Here is a 23045-nt window from a genome sequence, read left to right on the forward strand (position 1 = left end):
TAAACACCATTAATTTTTAAAATTTCTCCATCTAAATTTTGTTCTTTTTAATTTTTTTTTAGGTAAGTCCAAATTTATCTTTTTTAGAATGACATATTTCAAAAGAATGTCACGTTTTATTTATTTTCTTAAAATTCATTCCAAACTTAATACAAGATTGATGAAGGGAGTAATTATGTGTAGTTTTTATAGTGTTAAAAATATCAATTCATGTTTACCCAGCGCACAATATTGCATAGTGGTTGTAGTTTCCCTCGTCACAAAAGAAAAAAAAAACATCTTTTATTTTTTAAGAAACATAAGAGTAATTCTCTTTATTAATTTATCCCATAACTAGTGAAATTATCAAGTGAAGTTCAAATATATTTATAAGTAATTTATTATGAATAATGTGTTATGATTAAATAAATAATATTTTTATTTTTTTCAAACATTTCTAATGTGTTAACTGTCTTTTTGTCAAATTAATATTTTAAATTATGTTTTTAATTAGTTAAGATTTTGTTGAAATTGAAAAAAATGATTTTTAAATTATTATTGATAGTGATACGAAACTTAATATTATATTGTTCAAAGTAAAATGTCCTACTATGTTATAATATGATAAAAAGAAAAGTTTAAATTTAAAATGTCATATTTTAAATTGTGATAATATACAAATATAGTGACATATAAATAATAGAATTTAATTCAAAATTAAGTATTAAATAAATAATTTTGTCAAAAAAAAGTATTAAATAAATAATAACTAACTTTATCTGATTTCAAATACAACCAATAATTGTTGAATACTAAAATTTAATCAATAGAGTTCTAGAGGAAGTAAACAATAGAAAATAATCTTTAAATTTGTAATGGAAAAAGATAAAATATTATTTTTTAAGGATTAATTAATAAAATGGCCATGAGTTACTTTTGATTTCTATTTTTAATGAAATTGCTTGGTCCAATAACGAATTATATGGCAAATTAGAGTGAAAATGATCACATTTAGGTAGTACTCAAGGATTTGGGAGAAATGGAATGTAACAAAAATGAATTACAAAATCATCCAAATTAAAGATTATCAATAATATGTTTCACTTCAAAAAGTTCATATTTTTAATAATTAAATAAAGACATGCCCCTCTGTCCATTTTATGTGTTTAGTTCGGTTGAAGAGACTTGATTGGAGATATTTACAATTCAATTTTTTGTAATATTAAGTTTAATATTAATATTTAAATTTTATATATTTAAAAATTACATTAAAATAATATTAAACAGAAGAAATTGAATTTAAAAATAAGAGAAGATACGAATATTAAAAAAAAAGTAAAAAATAATTTATTTGACCAATAAATAATAAATGTGATGTGTAAAATGAGATAAATGAAGTATTTATTTGAATAATGTAAAACTTTAGAACATATAACATAAATCAAATATGATTTATTTAATTTTAAAAAAATGGACTAGGCGTCTAGGCTTGTTGCAATTTTCAATACATTCTTGCAGCTCTAGTTAAGACTGTAATAGCATTGCTTTATTTTCATCAAACAAAATGCTGACACATCTGACATTGGGAAGACAAACAATTCATCCACTATAAGTTTATACAACTTAATTTGTTGCACTTTTCCACGCTAGACACTTATTTTTACTGCAAAGGTGAACAATAATAAATGTTAAATGTTTCCTAAAAAATTAATAATAATAAATTTTAAATGTAGTTGTAAGCTATGTTTGGTAAACCTAATTGAAAAGGTAGTTGAAAGTTAAAAAGTTATAAGTTTTTTTTTTTTTTTTTTGAATAACAAAAGTTATAAGCTAGAAGGTGAAGAGGTGTTAAACTAACTGATTATGCTATAAAAGTGTTCATAAAATTTAAATAGTTTTAAATTTAAATAGGTTTGTTTACATATTAAAATTTAATATTTTGAAATAACACTATTAGCATAATCATGATCTAGCATCACATGAATCAAAAAAAATATGATCTAGCATCACATAATGAAGTAACAATATTGTTACGAATCTCCTTCATCTCAATAGAGATCTTACTTAAATTTTCGTTGATGGAGATATTACTACATGAAAAAGAGAAAAGGCCAAAAAGGTTTTAATTAGGAGAGGTAAATGATGTCATTTATTTAAAATAATAAGGATAAATATGAAAAAGAAAAAGTCAGGAAGGTACTAGTTTATTTTTAAAATGTTACATAAGGTAGAGTTTCAAAATAAACTTTTATTTTAAGCTACTAATTTATTTTAGAACATTACCAAACAGAACTTATAAATTTATTAGTAGCTTAAAATAAGTTATAAGTTATAAGCTCTTTTAAAAAAAAAAAACACTATAAGTTTCTAAATAAACTCTGTCAAACAGAGCCATGTAATAATAGGTATTACTAAAATAAAGTAAATTTAATGTTCAATCATCAATTATTTTGACAATGTCAAATATAATCTTACTCTTTTAATTTGCTATTATTATTATGAGGGTGTTTGGTAAATAGTTGTTAGCTGATTTGGTTAGTAAATAATATATTACTTCGTATTACACATAAAAACTATCAAAAGTTGAAATATATTAGATGGTAGTTAGTAGTTGTTTTTAGTAAAAAGGCTAGCGATCAAACCTTGCTCACTGCACTATTTGCTACAACGCACCTTAAATAAATTTTTTTTTTAATTTTATCTTTCCTTAACACACCTTAAATATATATTTATATTTCAATTTTATTTTTGTCTAACACACTTTGAATATATAATTATATATTTGAATTTTATCATCTCATTAGAATTAAAATTGTGATTTGTGAGATTTATTCATAATTCTAATTGTATATTAACTATGAAATTTATAATGTGTTATGTGTGATAAAACTTATTTAAAGTGATCAAATTAAAATAAAACGTATTTATGAATATCATATTAATAGAGATGATATACAATTTTTTCAACCATTTCATATTTTATGATAAATATTTTTATTTTTTGCCCCGACTAAAAGAAATTTTTGAATTCGCCCCTAACCACAGTAGTCGAGAATAAAAGTGAAATTTACTTTATTACTATCATTTTGTGATTTATATTAATTGAACAAAAAAAAAAAGTAATCAATCTGTATATTTAAAAAAAAAAAAAGTAACGAATAAAATGAAAACGCAAAAATTTGTGTGAGACCATCTCACGGATCCTTGTCCGTGAGATGGGTCAGGTCAAGTTGAAATGTAATACTTATACTAGCAAATATCATATTAAGGCTATGTTTGGCAAACTTAGCTAAAAAGGTAGTTAAAAGCTGAAAAACTATAAGCTAAAAGCTGAAAACTGAAGATCTGTTAAGCTAGCTGATTATGCTTAAAAGTGTTTGGTAAAATTAACATTTTGATAAGCTGATAAATGTAAAAATACTAAAAAGAACATCTTCATAAAATTTAAATAGTTTTAAATTGAAAAAGGTTTGTTTACATATTAAAATTTAACATTTTGAAATGAAATTATTAGCATAATCATGATTTAGCATCCCATAATGAAGTATCAATATTGTTGCGAATCTCCATCTTAAAAAATAATATTTGATAATCAATCTTAATAATAATAATAATAATAATAATAATAATAATATTTTCAAAATAATAATAATAATAATAATATAGGATGGATAAAAATATAGGAGAAGAGAAAATGCCAAAAGGATTTTATTTGAAAGGGTAAAGGATGTTATTTTCATAAAATAAGGATAAAGATGGAAAAAAAATTATGAAGCTACCAGCTTATTTTTTTAAACGCTACCTTCAAAATAAACTTTTATTTTAAACTACTAGCTTGTTTTGGGAACATTGCCAAACAGACTTATAGCTTATTAGTAGCTTAAAATAAGCTATAAGCTCCTAAATAAGTCATGTCAAACAGAGATAAATCTGGAATAAAATATTTACTACTTATATGGGAAAATGTAATACTTTTGAGGAAAAATATTACATTTTACTTTATAAGTGCAAAATTACTTATAAGGAAAAATATAATAATTTTATGAAAAAAAGTAATACTTTTACATCAAAATATAGAAATATTACATTTGTCTTCAAAAGTATTATGCTTTCCCTTATAAATAATAAACAGTTTATTCATTATTTAGTATTACATTTGCATGGTAACCCGATCCGATCAAGTGTTACCGAAATGAAAATATATGTGAGTACAACACAACATTTTGGCACTGACCTAATTACTCAGTACTTTCTTGGTAAATTTAAACCTGATTAAACCAAACTATCATTCTATATATCAAGTATCAAATCTATAGTTTGTATAGATAGTTCAATTGGTCACATAAGTAAAATCTGGCACAAGAGACCAATGATCGAGTCTCACAAGCTTCAGTGTAGGACTCTTTGTGCACAGTGAGCAAATTAAAATTAACTTATTTTAATTCTATTTAAAAAAAAAAAATTGTGACTACAATCTGACCTATTTGTAGTTTTACATTTCTTTAAATATGTTCTTTATTTTAATTTCTCTAATTTCCTATCAGCTCGCCGATTACCTTCAGGCTCAGAAGTTTATCTACTCCGATGATTTCACCCCAGCGGACGCATCGCTATCAGTAGGATCGCCGGCGACCTGCATGCTTACTCTAATTCTGATTTGGCCAGGTGTTCGGTTGACAGGAAGTCCACTAGTGGCTATGCAGTGTTTTTTGGGGACAATCTTGTGTCATGGTCTCTCGTAAACAACGCAATGTGGCTCATTCATCTACGGAAGTTGAGTACAAAGGCCTGGATGACGTCTTTGCCGAGGTAACATGGGTGGTTTCTTTGCTCCGTGAACTGGGTCTGATCTTCATACTGGGAAACCAACAACTCTTTGGTGTGACCATCTGGGCGCTACGTACTTGGCGGCCAACCCAGTTTTTCACGCACGTACTAAACATGTTGAGATTGACTACCACTTTGTTTGGGACAAAGTGGCATCCGGGGATTTGATTGTCAGTTTTGTTTCTACACGTGATCAGCTAGCTGACATCTTCACCAAGCCCTTGCTGGCTCCGCGCTTTCAAGCACTGCGAGACAAGCTCAACATTGTTGCTCTCCAACCTTGTGCTTGAGGGGGTGTATTACTGTACTAGTGATGTTATTGTTATTAGTATTATATTATATGATATTATGTTAGTGGTTATTGTTTAGTCAATAGTTTAGAGCCTATAGAATACCAGAGTTATTTGTACACTCTCTTATAGGACTCTCTCTCTTGTATCATTCAGTTCAGTAATCTATTGTTCATCAATGCTAAAATTATACCAAAAAAAAATTGAAATTGTAAATAGTTTATATCAAAATTTATTGGATATGCATGCTAAAATCCTATTTTGTATATATAGTTGTAGTTATATGTTCTCTTACTTTTCTAACAAAATAAGAAATACAAATACTTTCTCATGAAAAGTAGGACGATTTGAAAACACTTAGCTTGTATTTATATTATATTATTAGTTTTTGTATACATTAAAAAGATAGAAATGATACCTCCAAAAATTCACCATTAGCGATTAGTGGTTAATGAGTTGGTTACTTGAGGGTGGATTGTATTAACAATATTAATAAATGAATTGTATTAATTATTTTTGAAGAAGTGTAAGGTAAAATTAAATATTTATTATTGACAATTAACATGTAAAAGAATTTATAACGATATGTGTGTATTTTATTGTTGTTGTTAACAACAATAATTTATTAATTTTATCTCTATTAATTATAAACTAATAGTAATTAAATAGTATTCAAAAAAAATAAAAAATAAAAAGGTGAAAATAAAGTTTTAGCCTTTTGGTGCAAAAACTCCACCAAGAATAGGCTATTTGCTGATTTTATTAGTGTATACAGTAAGCAAAGAAAATTTTATAATATTGAATAATAATAATAATAATAATATTGATTATTATAAATATAAAAGAATATTTAATATTTTTTGTAAATAGAATAACAATTTCATGTTAAGTATCTTAGAGCATCCTTATCAATGGGGTCATTTTGCGATTTTTATGAAGTTTTTGTAAGTGTGATTAGGAAAGAGAAAATGAGAAGGGATGAAAAAAACAAAAACAAAAAAAAAAAAAGAAACAAAACTGATAAAAAAATAAATGTTAGAATGTCATACGCGCCTGACGCGCCCGCTGGGCGCTTGCTGTGCGCTGAACGCGCACAACAGATCCCTTTTCTTCTTTTAGATGTCATCAATTACTATAGAATTATCTCCTTCCTTGGAGATGATGCTTGGCTTCTCTCACCTCTCTTCTCATTCATCCATGTGGCGTTTTTTTCCTCAATAACCGTGAAAGCTCCATTGGTGTGGATGCTCTTATAACTCAATGAGACCTCTGTGGCTCGAACTCCAATGATGGCATTGACTTTTTTTACTTTAATAGGTTAGGAAGGTATGTATAGACAAATACCACGGCTATGTTTGGCAAATCTAGCTGAAAAGGTAGCTGAAAGCTAAAAAGCTATAAGTTAGTGCTTAAAATCTGAAGAGTTGTTAAGCTAGCTGTTATGCTTAAAAGTGTTTGGTGAAATTAACTTTTTGATAAGCTGATAAATGTAAAAAAGACTAAAAAGAACATTTTCATAAAATTTAAATAGTTTTAAAGTTAAATAGGTTTGTTTACATATTTAAACATAAAATAATGAAATCAATATATTTTAATAAAATATAAAGTAAGAACATATATTTGAAAATATATAAAGTAAAACAAAATAGTTATAGTTCATATAAAAATTAATGTTCAAATACACAAATGTTAAAATGAAATTACAACTAAACATATTGAAGAGAAAATGTCAAAAAGGATTTTAATTGGGAGAGGTAAAAGATATGGTTTATCATTTATTTAAAATAATAAGGATAAAGATGAAAAAAGTAAAGAAGCTAGTAGCTTATTTTTGAAACATTTCCAAACAGAGCTTATAGCTTGTTAGTAGCTTAAAATAAGCTATGCCAAACAGAGCATACATTAAAATAGAGTCAGCAGTACTAAAAAAAAAAAGAATAACAATTTCATTTTACAACTTGTAAAACTTTCACTCTATTTTTATTTATAATGGTTAACCTATTTTTTTAATCGATCAAAGGGAGGGGGCCAACCTCAATTAAACTACATGGGGAACAACAAGAACATCATCCATTAACATCTTAAGAGCCTCCCTCATCGGTTGAGCCCGAACTCTCATTCCACGCTCTTGGCTCAAAGCGTGCTTAGCCAAACGATCTGCCACCCAGTTTTGTTTCCTGAAAACATAGACAAGTTGTACTTGCCCGTCCTTCACTATCCACCTATGACATTCCCTAATGAGGTTACCCATCTAACTATAATCCATGTTACGATTGTCCCTACACCTCAACTTGTCAACAATTCTCCTAGCATCAGTCTCCATGCACACCTTTGGTAAATTCCTTATCCTAGGCTAGTCTCAAACCCTTCAAAATAGCCAAGGCTTCATTCTCCTCTACTGAGCAATTACCAATATTTGTTGTAAATCTAATAATATAATCCCCTCTATCATTTTAATGGAAAATTATTATGTGGCTCCAATCTGGGTTCACCTTGCGAAATGGACACGAATTCAAAATACACCATTTACATATTGAATGTTTACAATTTACATATTAAATGTTAACAATTTAAAATGTGAACATTCAATATGTAAATGAACACATATCTACCTTGCAAGATGAACCCAGCCCATGGTACAACTATTACATTTTAATGGGAGCAAATGGGTAGTGTTTAAAATTCAAAATTGAAAGGTGGAATAAACCAAGTGAAGTGAATGAAAATATGGCGAAGAAGGAGGGGCAAAACTGGGAGTCTAAAATTGGGAGCCAAATAATCAGGTGCCAAACTGGCAAATTAATTGGAGTAAAACTGAGGGAGTTAGCAAGCACGCGCTACACGCGCATCTCCCTCCTTTATATAGCCACCATCTCTCTCTCCTCTTCTTTCTTATTCACACCCCTTTCATTTCTTCTTCTTCTTCCCTTACCATTTGAGACTTGAGAGAGAAACAATGTATAGCTGGGAGAGAGAAAAGTTGCAGAAAAAGCAGAAACACCCTTCGTTTTCCACCACCCTCCTCGACGAAATCTATCGCTCCATTGATGGATTCGAGGAGAAACCGGCGGCGGAAGAGGATTTTGAGGCGCACAGAAGACGACACAGAAACGGAGGCGGCGGCCGACATGGTTGTCCGAAAGTGACGATGAAGAACGTTAGAATAGGCGAGCACAATGTCGACGAGGACGAGGATGTCGTGAGTTTTAGGAGGGCATGTTTGATAGAGAAGTGGATGGAACAGAAAGTTAGCGACAAAGTAAAGGGGACAAAACCTCCGCTGCCGCCGTTGATGTCGGATTTCGACAATGATCCTTTGTTCTTTAGCTCGAGCTCCTCGGATTCCAGCTCCGGCGTGTTATCCTCGTCGTCTTCCTTGTCGGACACAGAGTTCCTGGAGTCCACTCGGAAATCCTCGGCCTCACTCAGAACCTCTTGTTTCAATTCCTCCCGCCCTAAACCCGTCAGAACCACCGTCGAGAAATCCTCCAAAACGGAACACGAGAATTTGATAAAGTCCAAATCCGCCGCCGTGAAGATGTACGCGAATCTCAAGAAAATGAAACAGCCCATCTCGCCCGGGGCTCGCCTCACCAACTTCCTCAACTCCCTCTTCGCCAACGGAAAACCCAAATCCGCCGTTAAACCGTCGCCGGAATACCCCAAACCGCCGCCGCAGCCGTCCACGTCGGCTGCGGCGCGGTCGTGTCTCAATAAAACTCCGAGGATTAACAATGGGGTGAAGAGGACCGTCCGATTCGACCCCGTCGGCGTCATCGTCGACGAAGACTGCCGTCCCTGCGGCCACAAGCGCATATACGACCGGGATTACCCCGCCGGCGAGCCGGAATTTCAAGAAATCAAGAAAACCCAGGGGGTTTCGAGGGGCATTGCTCTCAGAGGCGGATACCATCAATGGAAGAAGGATTTTTACGCCAAGGAAGAAGAGGAGGAGGATGATAAATTGAGCGATTGCAGTTCGGATTTATTCGAAATCGATCATCTCGCATCGTTCGCCGGGAACAGAAGATTCCGGGAAGAACTTCCGGTGTACGAGACTACTCAACTTCCGGCCAGTGCCTTCATTCGTTAACTCCCCAATCAACAATTACCAAAATCCATTTCTATTTTTATTTTTATTTTCGTCTTTTTCTATATATAGTCTTTTTGATTTTTTTTTTTAAATTATTCCCCCCTACTAACAGTTGTATATGCTTTTGATTAAATGTGCTTTGGAATTTTGATCTCTTTATCGGCTTCCGATTGTTCAAAAAATGCAACCTATAGTATTTTTAGGGCCAAAAAAGTAACACAAGGCTAATACAGAGTAGCCATTCATAAGAATGTTTATTTTTACTATTTTGAGTCTTGTAAATGAAACATCTAAAATTAAAAAATCTTTCTTTACTCCCTAAGCCCGACAAAACATCTACTCTTACCGTTAGTAAGACTCAATTTTTGATCTTTCCTCTCAAATTTTAATCATTTGACCAGTTGAGCAGCTTATTGACTTTTAAACTTTTTCTTTTATCTTTATTAATTTAAAAAAATGACATAATATACCTTTTATTAATCAAAATTCTAATATCTTGATTTATATATTTTTTATGTCTTTTTACACTTATTAACTAATTCTACAATTAATTTTACCAAATACTTTAATATGAATTAGTTAGCTTATTAGCTACTAGTTTTTCAGCTTTTAACTTTTCAGCTAGGCGTGTAGCATGCTAAATAGAGCCTATATGCAAATTGTGATACTCTAAGCAGTATATATTTCTGTCATGTGTCCTTGATGAAATGTAAAAAGATAAAAAAAAAATTAAAAAGAAAAAGTGGTTTGACGGGTGATTGTTTCTTAGCTTTGATCATCACGTCAAGAAGAGTACGTGATATAAAATGAAAGTACGTGTAGAAATACTGGATGGAACTGTAGAGCGAGGCGACGGTGAAGTAGATGTTGTTGGTATTGCGAGTTGGATCAAAGAAAAGAAAAAAGTTAAGGGAAGATGGTGGGGCAAGATGAGAGATGGGGTTGATCCCCAAGAGGGATAGAGAGGGACAGGCAGAGAGGCAAAAGAGAAAGAAAAAAGAAGAGAGAGAGAGAGGGAAAGAAATGAAGATTCGATATTGAAATGAGAAGCAAAATGGAAGTTGTGATGGCAAAGAGAAAGGCAGATCTTCCCCCATGGGAATAGGGGAAAGTGAGAAGTTTTGTGGAGATAGAGAGAGCTTTAGTTTTATGCTACTTTATTATTATTTTTTTTAATATAATGTTTCCTTTGTATGTGGAATTGGAATTTTGGAACGTTGTTGCTTCAACTTGGTGTTTGCATCCCACATTACAAATCCCTAGGATCGGATCGGACCGGACCATAAAAAAGCAACGCTTGTTTCCCTCACTTCACATTTTGACAAATTAAAGATTCATGTCTCTACTCTCTACATCCTACTACCATCATTTTCTTTCAAAACACATTAATTATTATTATAAAAAGAATTTTACTCCCTAAATTGGAATATTCCACAAAATTTGTAAACTTTTAAAAATATAATAAAGTTTATTAGTTCATCATCCAAAATATAATTCAAATATCATTTTTAGTCCATCAACTATAATATATGTATCAATTTTGGTCCTTGACTATTAAAAATTTCAAATTAGGTGCATGACTATTCAATTTGTATCACATTTGGTCCTTGACTATTAACATTTTCAAATTAGGTGCATGAATATTCATTTTGTATCACATTTGGTCCTGCCGTTAAATTTCCGGCCAAGTCACCGGTAACCGACTAATTTATTTAATTTTTATTTTAAAAATTATTTTAATACTCGATAACTTTTAAATAAAAAAAAACTTAAAAATAAAAAATAAAAAAAAATAGAAAACGCCGGTCACCCCCGATGACTTCGCCGGAAATTTGGCCGGAAAATTTAACGGCATGACCAAATGTGATACAAAATGAATAGTCATGCACCTAATTTGAAAATGTTAATAGTCAAAGACCAAAAGTGATACAAATTGAATAGTCATGGACTTAATTTGAAATTTTTAATAGTCAAGGACCAAAATTGATACATGCATTATAGTTGAGGGACTAAAAATGATATTTTCTTCTGCACTGCCCCTGAGACTTAGCGTAGTTGGTTCATCGCCTGACTTAACTAGAGGCGACATTTATGGATGAGTAATAGACATTGAAAATTTTCTTTTGTTATAAAATTTGATAGTATATATGTAGTTTGATTTTTAATTAAAAAAACTAACCTATGTGACTAACTATAGCTACTAGATGTGAGTTGATTTTTTACCAAATTATAACGAAAATGCTCCATTTTTCATTTTAGTTTTGGGTGATGAGGGTGGTGTGCATGGTGTAAATTCTGCTACTATGTAATTTTTTGTAAACTATACAGAAGAGATAAACAACACTAGGAAAACCTCATGCAATAGGCTCGATCCAGAGAATGTTGACAAGAAGAGAAATACAATAATTTTAAATAAAGAGTTTTCATTTTCTAGATTGTTGTATGTCATTCTAAAAAATTTATAAAGACAAAATTAAATTATATTTACTTTCAAAAAATCTTTAAAAGCATTTCTAAATTCTAATTTGAATTCAGATGATTCATACCATGCAAATGATCCTAAACGCAATTGCTTAAAGTGATCTTTTGAGATTTTTTTTAAAATAAAAAATCAAAGTTCAAAATTTCACATTTTTCTTTGATTCTTATGAAGTAGTAGTAAAAGAAGATTATCCACACTCTTATTTTATAGTTAAATTATTTTACCTCTAGAAAATTCTCTTTTACTTAGAACTACAATTTTTTTGGGGGAAAAGTGAAATAAAATTTTTTCTTTTTTAAATGGAACATAAAAGAAAAAAATAAAAGAAAATAAGATGAAAGTTAAAAGGTGGCCCCTCTTTGTCTTCTATCATTTTCCAAATTTAGGATGCATATATGTCACAATTGTTTAACTTAGTTGTCTCACTTGCCAATTCTTTGGATCAGTTGATGCCAAAATTTGAACCTAAAATGTCTCACATATTCAATAAAAACAATTCAGTTAAAGGCCAAAGAATGGATAAAATTGATGCAGAACCAAGCAAAATATAAACAAACTTAAATAATGTTTTCGATTAAAGATAAAGATCACCACAAATCTCCCATAATTATATAAAATTGATATAATATTGTCAAAAGTTGTTCTAAAAATGTGTTTAACATGTGTCTCAAAGTCCTCGGTCTTGATAATGAGTTTGAGTCAAAAGGGTCGCGAAACAAAATGCACTCTCCACTTCACTTAGAGCTATTGCAGATATAAATTGCTAATCATGCAATCAGTTCACTAGTCAGATCCTAATCTCCATGTGCACACAAGTGATCCAATCCAAACATTCTAACATCCTTGTGTAATTTTTCCCATACATTTTTCCAGTGAAATTAAAATCTCTACATTATTGTCTCCAGTCATGACTTTTAAGTCTAATGAATTAACTATGCTAAGGCCAGGAGAATGACTGATTCCTTAACTTAGCCTCACACTTGGATAAAAAATAATTTGTGAAAATGACTTATTCAGTTATTCTAGTTAAAATAAATAAGATAAACACAGTTTAATGGATATTAATTAATTATGTATATACTACGAATGCTTAAAATTTCATCATTCCTATCTAATGGCCTGGTGTACTCTTCATATAGTAGCCTTTGCCTTCAAAGTTAGAGCAACTGCATCAATGGATAATAGGTAGATATTGGTACAGTGCTTGCTGATTTGGAAGAGTGAGAAGCAATGAGAGAGAAAAAAAATTACTCTGCAAAATAGGGAATATTGGAACAGTAAAAGCATTCCCAAATTCTAAGAAGAGGCCATGGAGTCGCGCGTCAGGCGCACTTGGTGCGCCTAGCGGGCGCGTGCAGTGCATGCGCCCGCTAGGCGCGTCAGTCTCGCCTGACGCACGACTGACCAATAATTTTTTTTTTTCTTTTGAAATATGATTTGTATTTTCTTTTTTATAACTTCCCATTTCTCTTTCCTAATCACACCTACAAAAACTCCTCAATTACCGCGAAAAAACTCAATTGATAAGGATGCTCTTATTGAGTTCTTGTATCCCAAGGAATTATTGCAGCAACTTAGTAAATAGGATCAAACGAACAACAACTACTGTTGCTTCTAATAATGTCCCAAACAAACCCACTGTTCATTCTTTGATTTTTCAGAAGAATATAATGTGGTATGTGGTGTTCAAAATCCAAAGACGACGACCTAGGACCACAACCCTGCCCTTCTGTACTGCGCTCTAACCTAACAAGTACTACATAGCTTAGCACAGGTACCAACTTGTTTCCCACCAATTCAACAAGTGATCCTAAAAAGTTAAAGCTCACACATTTTTTGACCTGGGGATAAAGTTAGGATCCATCTATATTTAAGACTAGTTAGTTTTTGGACTAGACAGACAAGTCTCCCAACATTAGCAGGGGAAATCATGCATAAAAAGTGTGTGCATATCAAGTTTTACAACTAGATTTGATAAAGAGAAAATGCATTAAAGGTTAGGTTTTTCAAAGTGAAAGAGTTCTTCAAATAGGTTCAATTGTAACTTGAGTTTTTTTTTTTTGTTTTTGTTTTTTTTCTTTTGTTTTTTTTTTGTTTTTTTTTTAAATTTTTAAATGCATATAAAAAATTATTCAAAATGGCATGACGCTCATGTTGGTCGAAGGCCAAACAAAAAGTTTAGAAGGAGGTTTGAGTACTACTGACTCTTCTGAAGTACAAAGAGTCAACAGTGCCTCCACTGAGACTGTGTAAACCGGGTGCCACTAGATCACAAAGTCTTTGGCACCAATGATGAATTTAATTTCACTGTATATGCATTTTGTTACAAAATAAAAGTGAGAAGCTCTTTCACAAAACTTGATCAATATGTTTCTTAGCTACTTAGCATTTTTTCCCTATAGCCTTTCGAACTTTCACAAAGCTTGATCAAGAAGCCGCTTAGCTACTTATTAGCATTTTTTTCCCAATAGCCTTTCGAGAAAAGTTTTCCGCCAAGTCACTTTATCCTTTACGTACTATTACAACCTTTCACTCTAGTTAGCCCAAAGTCACATTGAGTTATTTTCCTCCAACACTTCAACGGCACAGTTGAGTTTTTGTCTAGAAACGTATTAAGTTGAACACTGATAAATATAAATGATTCATGTAAACTTTAGAGGTCAACTTACGAGTGCAGCTTGAGAGTTCTTGAGTTCTAGAATATTGGTCCATAGTTCTCTCTACTTCATTCAATTGGTTGTGGGATCAAAAGTTTTTCATTTTCAAAGTTATGTGTAAGTTTGAAGAAACTTCAATTCCCTTATATACTTAAGTAAGCCTAGGATATTTTACTATTTTGTCATTGCTGAGGATTGAACATATGTTGTAACTTTCCAATAGTATGCCTAGCTAGTTTCTCAATAGAAATATATATGCACTCAAATGAATGAAAGAGACAAGCTCTGAATTTTATTGATGCTGATTACTGAGTTTTTAGATAGTGGCAAGTGAGAAGAAAAAGAGAAGGAAGAGAAAATATGAGAAAAGGGAAAATTGAAAAAAAAATGTATTTTTGTTTCAAATAATAGTAAAATATTTTACTCTATATCTTTTTTTTTTTTGAAAGATTTTACTCTATATCTAAAATAATAAAAATATAATAAGTCTCAATCTAAGTTATATCTTTGATTTATGCCCCTTTTTGTATGCTAATAAAGATATACATTTTACTTTAAATGTTGTAAACTTTAATTTTATTGGATAAAATATAATTGTCGTTACTACATTCTTGTTAGACAAATTAAAAATACCAATACACTGTTATAACTCTGTTACTATTTAATTCTAACATTGATGACTCCAATATTATTACCATACACTTTTATCTATCATATATTCATATCTTTTTTTTATATATTATTTAATTATCATTTTATTTAAATCATTATATAATTAATTTAATTGTTGATTATATTTTAATTAAATTTCTATGAATGGTAAATCATATGTGTGCGTGTGTGTGTGTGTGTATATATATATATATATATATATATATATATATATATATATATATATACTTGAACTATAATTTTTAATTATTTATATTTATCAATGTTTTAATATTGAGTATAAATTTTCACGCATGCATTACACGTGCAAAATGCTAGTATATTAAATATGACTCAATAAATAAGAAATATTGTGTACAATTTTAATATCAAAATGACTATTGATTGAACTAGCTAAAAAAGTTAGTTTAGAAAGTATGGACTATTATAACAAGATATAGATATCAATATTTTAATACGAATATGCTTAGTGTCCCTACATTTACCGCTCATAAATTTGTCACTTCCTGATGTATGTGATAAGTTTTAAGGAAAATATTATACTTTTCGTCCCTAAGTTATATGATACTAAGTGTTGGTCATGCTCACTTTTCGTTCCTAAGTTATCATTAGCGTTGCAATTTTCGTCTCTTTACTAACAAAATATCAGGGACAAAATTTGCAACTTTAGTATAGCTCAAGGACGAAAAGTGAGCATGAAAAGTTAATAAAAAGACGAAAAGTGCAACATCGATGATAATTTAGGGGAGAGAAAAGTGGCCACAACGTACCAACTCTTAGGAATGAATTCTACAATTGCCTTACAACTTAAGGACGAAAAGTGCAATTTTATCAAGTTTTAATAGATTAATATATGAAATAAAAAGGAAAAGCAAACGAATTAAACTTGCCACACATTGCCAAGTTTGTGAATAGTAAATGTAGGGCACTAAACGTCTTCCATTTTAATATTGGGCAATGCTAGTTTTGATGGAGGTGATCAAACATTCAAAGTAAATTTTAAAAGAAAATAGTATTTGTTTTTCTCAATGAATTCAATCATTATTTATATACATGTAGAGGGCATCCATTTAAGAACTAGGATATATAAAATAAGTTGGGTGCTATACAAATGAAGTATATAATAATAATAGTAATACCATAATAATTAAAGAACATTAGTACGTGCGAGCATGCAAGTAAGTACATTGATCAAAAATTAAAATATTTTTACGTACCAACTTTTTTATTTTTTATTTTAAAAAAAGGAATCACTTGTAGTCAAAATTATCAACAGGATCAAATGATTAGCAACAAAAACTAGAACATTAATGATTGTTTAATTGAAGAAGATGTTGGGTTTGTAACTAATTAAGTTCAGTTTTTATATATTTTATAATTTGTAGGTGGAAGTCTATGGTGAATTTTCTAATGGAGTAACTATAGGTTGGTGTCTTTTTAATATTGTTAATTAGTTTGTAAAGATTCTATCTATATATGCTGCAGCACAACTGCTGTAGGGAGTTAGATGTGTCCACCAAACATATGTTTATCATTAATTGTATGCTAACATATTGTATTAAATTTTATTATCATTTTATCTTTTATTAATTCATAATTAAATTGATCGGTTTATATATTGTAATATTTTTATGAGTCACATTATATGCTAGGAAAATGTAGTAAAAATATAATTCTCCTCATGCACAATATAAGTCATTATAGTGACAAAAATATATTATAGTGATCTTGTGGTCTAGTGGCGTGAAGTTCTCATATGTGAGGTCATGAATTTGAGTCCCAGTGGGTCGGGACGATATTGACTTTGTGCTTTTATAGGTTAAGAAAGTAGTTATATATTACTCGAAACGTCAGAAATCTTCTTGATTGGGATTGGCTGTAGTTACAAAACTCATTATAATATGCACACAAAGCTAATTGAATTGGTAAATAATGTTCATTTCTTTAAACACAACTTAATTTTTAATTTTATTGTCATTCATCCCACTTAATGAACCTGCTATAAATAACATTATAAATCTTTTTCAGAATGGATAATATGCCATACTATTAGCTTATAACCCATAACCCAATGGGGTAGCTCAAGTAGCAAGTGAACTTTCTTTGTGGAGAAGAATTTTGGGAGAACCCGTGTTCGATTTTCACAAGTGACGATTCCCGATTCCCTTTGGGCCAGCTCCTGTGTCTCTCGGGTGGACTCGGACCGTTAAACGGACGGACGGAGAAAGACCCGGTGAATTTACCTAAAAAACAAAAAAAGCTTATAACCCATTGTCACCTAAACTTTTTTTTTTTTGTTTTTTTTGGGTGACCAAAAAGATGTATAGTTGTAAAATGATTAAATAATTAATTGGATAATTCCTCATAGCTTCCTAAGGGTTTGTTGAAGTGGGGAAGTAGGCAGCAATGATAGAGAGAATAATGTGAGAAGAAGAAGAAAAAAACAAGATTTTTACTTGTTGGCTGTACATATATTATTGATTATTATTATTACAATTATAATTTTCAGCAGCATATGTTGATGAATCCCAAAGCCTTTCCTTAGCCATAGAATCATTATATTCCTTCTGATCATTATTGTTTATAAAATAATTTTTCATTCTCCACATTAAGAAAATATATATATACATTATAAAGGACAAGGTGACGGTGGGTTTCAACTTTCAACTCCTTATTCAGTAGTCCACATTGAACGGACCTCCACCTTAAACTCTTAACAATTAATAATTTATTTCTCCAAGCTAACATCATGGATCGATATAACAACATATTAACTTCTCTACTTAAAAATATTTTTTTTTACAACTTGATTTATTATTTTTATTTAAATAAAATTAACGTATAAAAATATATCATTAAAAAGCTCTAATCAAAATACTTTAAGTTACATCAATATTAGTAGGGATGTCAATTGGATCAACTCGCTGGGTTTTGGACTAGCCCTGTAAGACTGTTAGACTTATTGGTTTGGGCTAAATAATTTTTTTTTGAGTTGGGTTGGCCCTAACCCAAAACTACGGGTTATTGGATTTATCTGACGGGTGTTATATATATTAAAACAGAAGTGCTAGCTTTCCCGCTCATTTTAGTCCAAAAAATTTGAAATTGGTCAATATAATATTATATAATAATTTCGTATTAGAAATTCTAGCCTTCCTTATCATTCCTTATTTATAGCTAAAATTGACAAAATATTCAAAATATGATTCCATTCCTTATTATACACGGAAATTAATGAAATATTTTATTCAATTCCATTCATGTATGGATTCCTTGTTTATGTACATATATTAACAAAATAGTCACACGGAAAATAATAATTATTAAACAAAATTATAGTTATTATACCATGCAATTCAATTATGGTTCAAAATGTTTTAATCTTGCGTATTTTTAATATATATATATATATATATATATATATATATATATATATATATATATATATATATATATATATATATATATATATATATATATATTACTATATGATGTATATTATAGTATTCAAAAAAAATATTACTATATTATGCTAATGTACGTAATTAAATTCCTCTCATGATAATATTAAAAAAAAATTCCAACAATCAAATTACTATATGATGTATATTATTGTATTCAAAAAAAATATTACTATATTATGTTAATGTTCGTAATTAAATTCCTCTCATGATAATATACCATGCAATTCAATTATGGTTCAAAATATTTTAATCTTGCGTATTTTTTTATTTTATATTCGTAAACAATCAAATTACTATATGATGTATATTATAGTATTCAAAAAGAAAATTACTATATTATGTTAACGTATGTAGTTAAATTCCTCTAATGATAATATTCAAAAAAAATTCCAACAATCAAATTACTATATGATGTATATTATAGTATATTCAAAAAAAATATTACTATATTATGTTAATGTACGTAATTAAATTCCTCTCATGATAATATTCAAAAAAATAAATTTTCAACAATCAAATTACTATATAATGTATACTATAGTATTAAAATATTACTATATTATGTTAATGTACGTAATTAAATTCCTCTCATGATAATATTCAATAAAAATTCCAACAATCAAATTACTATATGATGTATATTATAGTATTCCAAAAAAAAAATTACTATATTATGTTAATGTACGTAATTAAATTACTCTCATGATAATATTAAAAAAAATTCCAATAATCAAATTACTATATGATGTATATTATAGTATTCCAAAAAAGTATTACTATATTATGTTAATGTACGTAATTAAATGCTATTCAATTATACGGTTGCGTGTTTGTAGGTTATATATGTATTTATATATTTATTAATTTATTTATGTAAAAATTTAAAATCAGTCAACATAATATTACAATACTTAACAAAATGAAATCATTGTACCTTCACTATTTTGATTTCTTACAATATTGTGATTTTGGAGATCCAGAGTATAAGTGTCAACATTGTGCTGCAAATTTTTGGTATGAGGAAAGGTTAGAGGCAAGGTTCAAAAGCAAGAATCCAAAATATTCATTGTGTTGCATGCACGGTAAAATAAGATTGCCACCCAATAGATGTCCTCCCGAAAATATGTACAAGCTCTACTTGAATCATCTGATAAAAGTAAACAGTTTTTAGACAATATTCGATCTTACAACAATATGTTTTCTTTCACATCGATGGGTGACAAGATTGATTATAGCCAAAACAAAGGCACTTCCCCGCCAATATTTAAATTGCACGGTCAAACCTTTCATCTAATAGGTAGCCTTTTGCCAGTTCAAGGTGCAATACTTAAGTTTGCCCAACTCTACATTTATGACACACAAAATGAAGTTGGAAACCTTATCCATTCTATCAGGTGAGAAATAGTATTTTTTTTAAAGAAAATGTCGAATATTATAATATGAACATTGGATTATTGAATTTTAAAATGTCTTTACTCGGATAGGCAAACGACAACTAAAGATAACCTACATGTTGAAATTGTTGCTGATTTACAAAACATGCTAGATCAAAACAATATTCTGGTGCAATTTTTTAGAGTAGCTGGGAAGAAAATAATGGATGAAGGCTTCTCAAATGTCAAGTTAAAACTTATTGGTAAGCGTCAAAGAGATGCAAGAACCTATAATCTGCCATATGTCTATGAAGTAGCAGCTTTTTAATCATTGGAGATTTTGACCAATCGATAGGTGATAGCGACATATAATAGAAACTCAATCAGGTGAATTGCAACGTATAAATGAATTACATCCTGCATATCATGGATTGCAATATCCTCTATTGTTCCCCTATGGTGAGGATGGTTATATATAGGGAAGATATACCTGTCACACCCCAACACTTCTAATTCTGGCGGAAGGAAAAAAATTAGTGAACGTGAATTCTTTGCATATAGGATGCATGAACGAGTCAATGAGGTGTCAACTATATTATTTGCAAATAGACTTTTCTAGCAATTTTTAGTTGATGCTTACACAATGGTTGAGGCTGGAAGACTAAAATACGTGCGGGCAAACAAAAAACAACTAAGGTGTGATATGTACAAAGGATTATCTGATACTTTGGTTCGTGATGAAACAAATTGGAGTTCTCAAGGAAAACGTGTCATATTGTCTTCAACGTTCACTAGAGAAGCTAGATACATGATCCAAAATTACCAAGATGCAATGGCTATATGCAGATGGACAGGTTATCCTAATTTGTTTATAACATTCACATGTAATCCAAAATGGCCTGCGATTATGAGATTTGTTGGGAAAAGGAATCTGAAACCAGAAGATCGTCTAGATATTGTGTGTCGAGTATTTAAAATGAAATTGGATGCATTGGTTAATGATCTAAGGCGTAATGAAGTATTTGGGACCGTAAGAGCATGTAAGTTATGTAGTAAGAAGTCGTCTCATTATTTTTTGTTGAATTGTTATAATATATTACGAAATTTCAGTATTATCATTTACTTTACTAATATTTTTCAACACTTCTGCAGTTGTATACACAATTGAATTCCAAAAGCACGGATTGCCTCATGCTCATATTTTGCAAAATCGGGTTACAGTGTGTGTATAATTGAAGGTGAAGGTACAAAATCTCTATATAGTCATCTAATTCTTCTCTAACGTGTTCTACTGAAGTGCCTCCGAGTTTCAAGTGGCGTAGCCTCCGGGATTCAAATAGCGTAACCTCTGGGATTCAATTAACGTGACTTCCGGGATTTAAGTAGCGTAGCTTCCGGGATTCAAGCGGAGTGGCCTTCCGGGATTCAAATGACTTGATCTTCAATGGGCTTTAGAGCAATATGGTTGGCATGGAGGAGCTTGGGGCTTTTACTTTCAAAATCACGGGGATTTTATTATGATTTTCTCAGGATGATTACATAGAAATAAAACTCCTATTTATAGGTGTAGGATATAAGAGTTTTTATAAGTTCAAACTCTTTTGATATTATCTAATTTGTTAATTAGATAATATCAATATTATTCAAAGTATATTTAAATATACTAATATTGATAAATAATCATATTTGTCAAATTTTCTATGTCAACAAATGCCTCTTCGAGACTTGCTTGTACACCACTTGAGAGCATATACCACTCAAGAGTATGTAGTGCAAGGAAGTCTTGACACTGCAACTCATATGACGATAATTAAAGATATGAGGTCATTTTAAACTCGTGCTAAGGAGTATCTTGAAAGATATGAGGCCTTTTTAACTCGTGCCAAGAAGATATGAGGCCGTTTTAACTCGTGCCAAGGTGATATGAGGTCGTTTTAACTCATGCCAAGGAGTATCATTTAGCTTCCTACATTTCAAATTTCATATGGGATTTGCCCCCATATCGGTTGAAGGATATGTGCCTATGAAGAGATGAGAGGCAGAATTGTCCCACTGTGCGTGCCAAAATCTGTAAACACAAAAAAGCGAAATTGTATATATTCACAAAAACCTGTTACAGTGTCTATATAATTGAAGGTGCAGTTACAAAATCTCTGTATAGTCCTCTGATTCTTCACTCAAGTGTTCTACTGAAGTGCCTCCAGGCTTCAACTAGCTTCCAGGTTTCTTCACTCAAGTGTTCTACTGAAGTGCCTCCAGGCTTCAACTAGCCTCCAGGTTTCAATTGACGTGACTTCCGAGATTTAAGTGGCATAGCTTCCGGGATTCAAGCGGCGTGGCCTTCCGAGATTCAAATGGCTTGATTTTCAATGGGGTTTAGAGCAATATGGTTGGCATGGAGGAGCTTGAGGCTTTTACTTTCAAGATCACGAGGCTTTTATTATGATTTTCCCAGGATAATTACATAGAAATAAAAGCTCCTATTATAGCTGTAGGATAGAAGAGTTTTGATAAGTTCAAACTCTTTTGATATTATCTAATTAACAAATTAGATAATATCAATATTATCCAAAATATATTTAAATATACTAATATTGATAAATAATCATATTTGTCAAATTTTCTATGTCAACAAATGCCCCCTCGAGACTTGCTAGCATATACTACTCAGAGTATGTAGTGCAAGGAAGTCTCGACACTACAACTCATATGACGATAATTAAAGATATGAAGTCATTTTAAACTCGTGCCAAGGAGTATCTTGAAAGATATGATGCCTTTTTTAACTCGTGCCAAGGAGATATGAGGTCGTTTTAACTCGTTCCAAGGAGATATGGGTTTGTTTTAACTCGTGCCAAGAAGTATCATTTAGCTTCCTCCATTTTAAATTTCATATGGGGTTTGCCCCCATATCGGTTGAAGGATATGCGCCTATGAAGAGATGAGAGACGGAGTTGTTCCACTGGGCGTGCCAATTTGTGAACAAAGAAAATTGAATTATATATTGAATTCAAAATTCTAGTTTACAAGGATATCAATAAGGTGTTGGTAGAAAATCTCTGTGTAGTCTCATGATTCTTCAATTGATGTCTTGAACGCTCCATTGAAGGGCCTCCGAATTTCAAGTGGCGTAGCCTCCAGGATTCAATGACATGACTTTCGGGATTTAAGTGGCGTAGCTTCCGGGATTCAAGCGGTGTGGCCTTGC

The 23045-nt window shown here is 30.6% G+C and overlaps 1 protein-coding gene across 1 annotated transcript; it reads left to right on the forward strand.

Annotated features, from left to right (window-relative positions):
* Positions 1-7997: 7997 nt before the first annotated feature.
* LOC116022840 (protein BIG GRAIN 1-like A) lies at positions 7998-9213 on the forward strand. Its single transcript, XM_031263725.1, has one exon. It carries the CDS (start codon positions 8053-8055, stop codon positions 9187-9189), a length of 1137 nt encoding a protein of 378 aa, XP_031119585.1. The 5' UTR covers positions 7998-8052; the 3' UTR covers positions 9190-9213.
* The last annotated feature ends 13832 nt before the right edge of the window (positions 9214-23045 follow it).

Source organism: Ipomoea triloba, chromosome 6 (genome assembly GCF_003576645.1).
Source record: "Ipomoea triloba cultivar NCNSP0323 chromosome 6, ASM357664v1".
NCBI classification, from domain to species: Eukaryota; Viridiplantae; Streptophyta; class Magnoliopsida; order Solanales; family Convolvulaceae; genus Ipomoea; species Ipomoea triloba.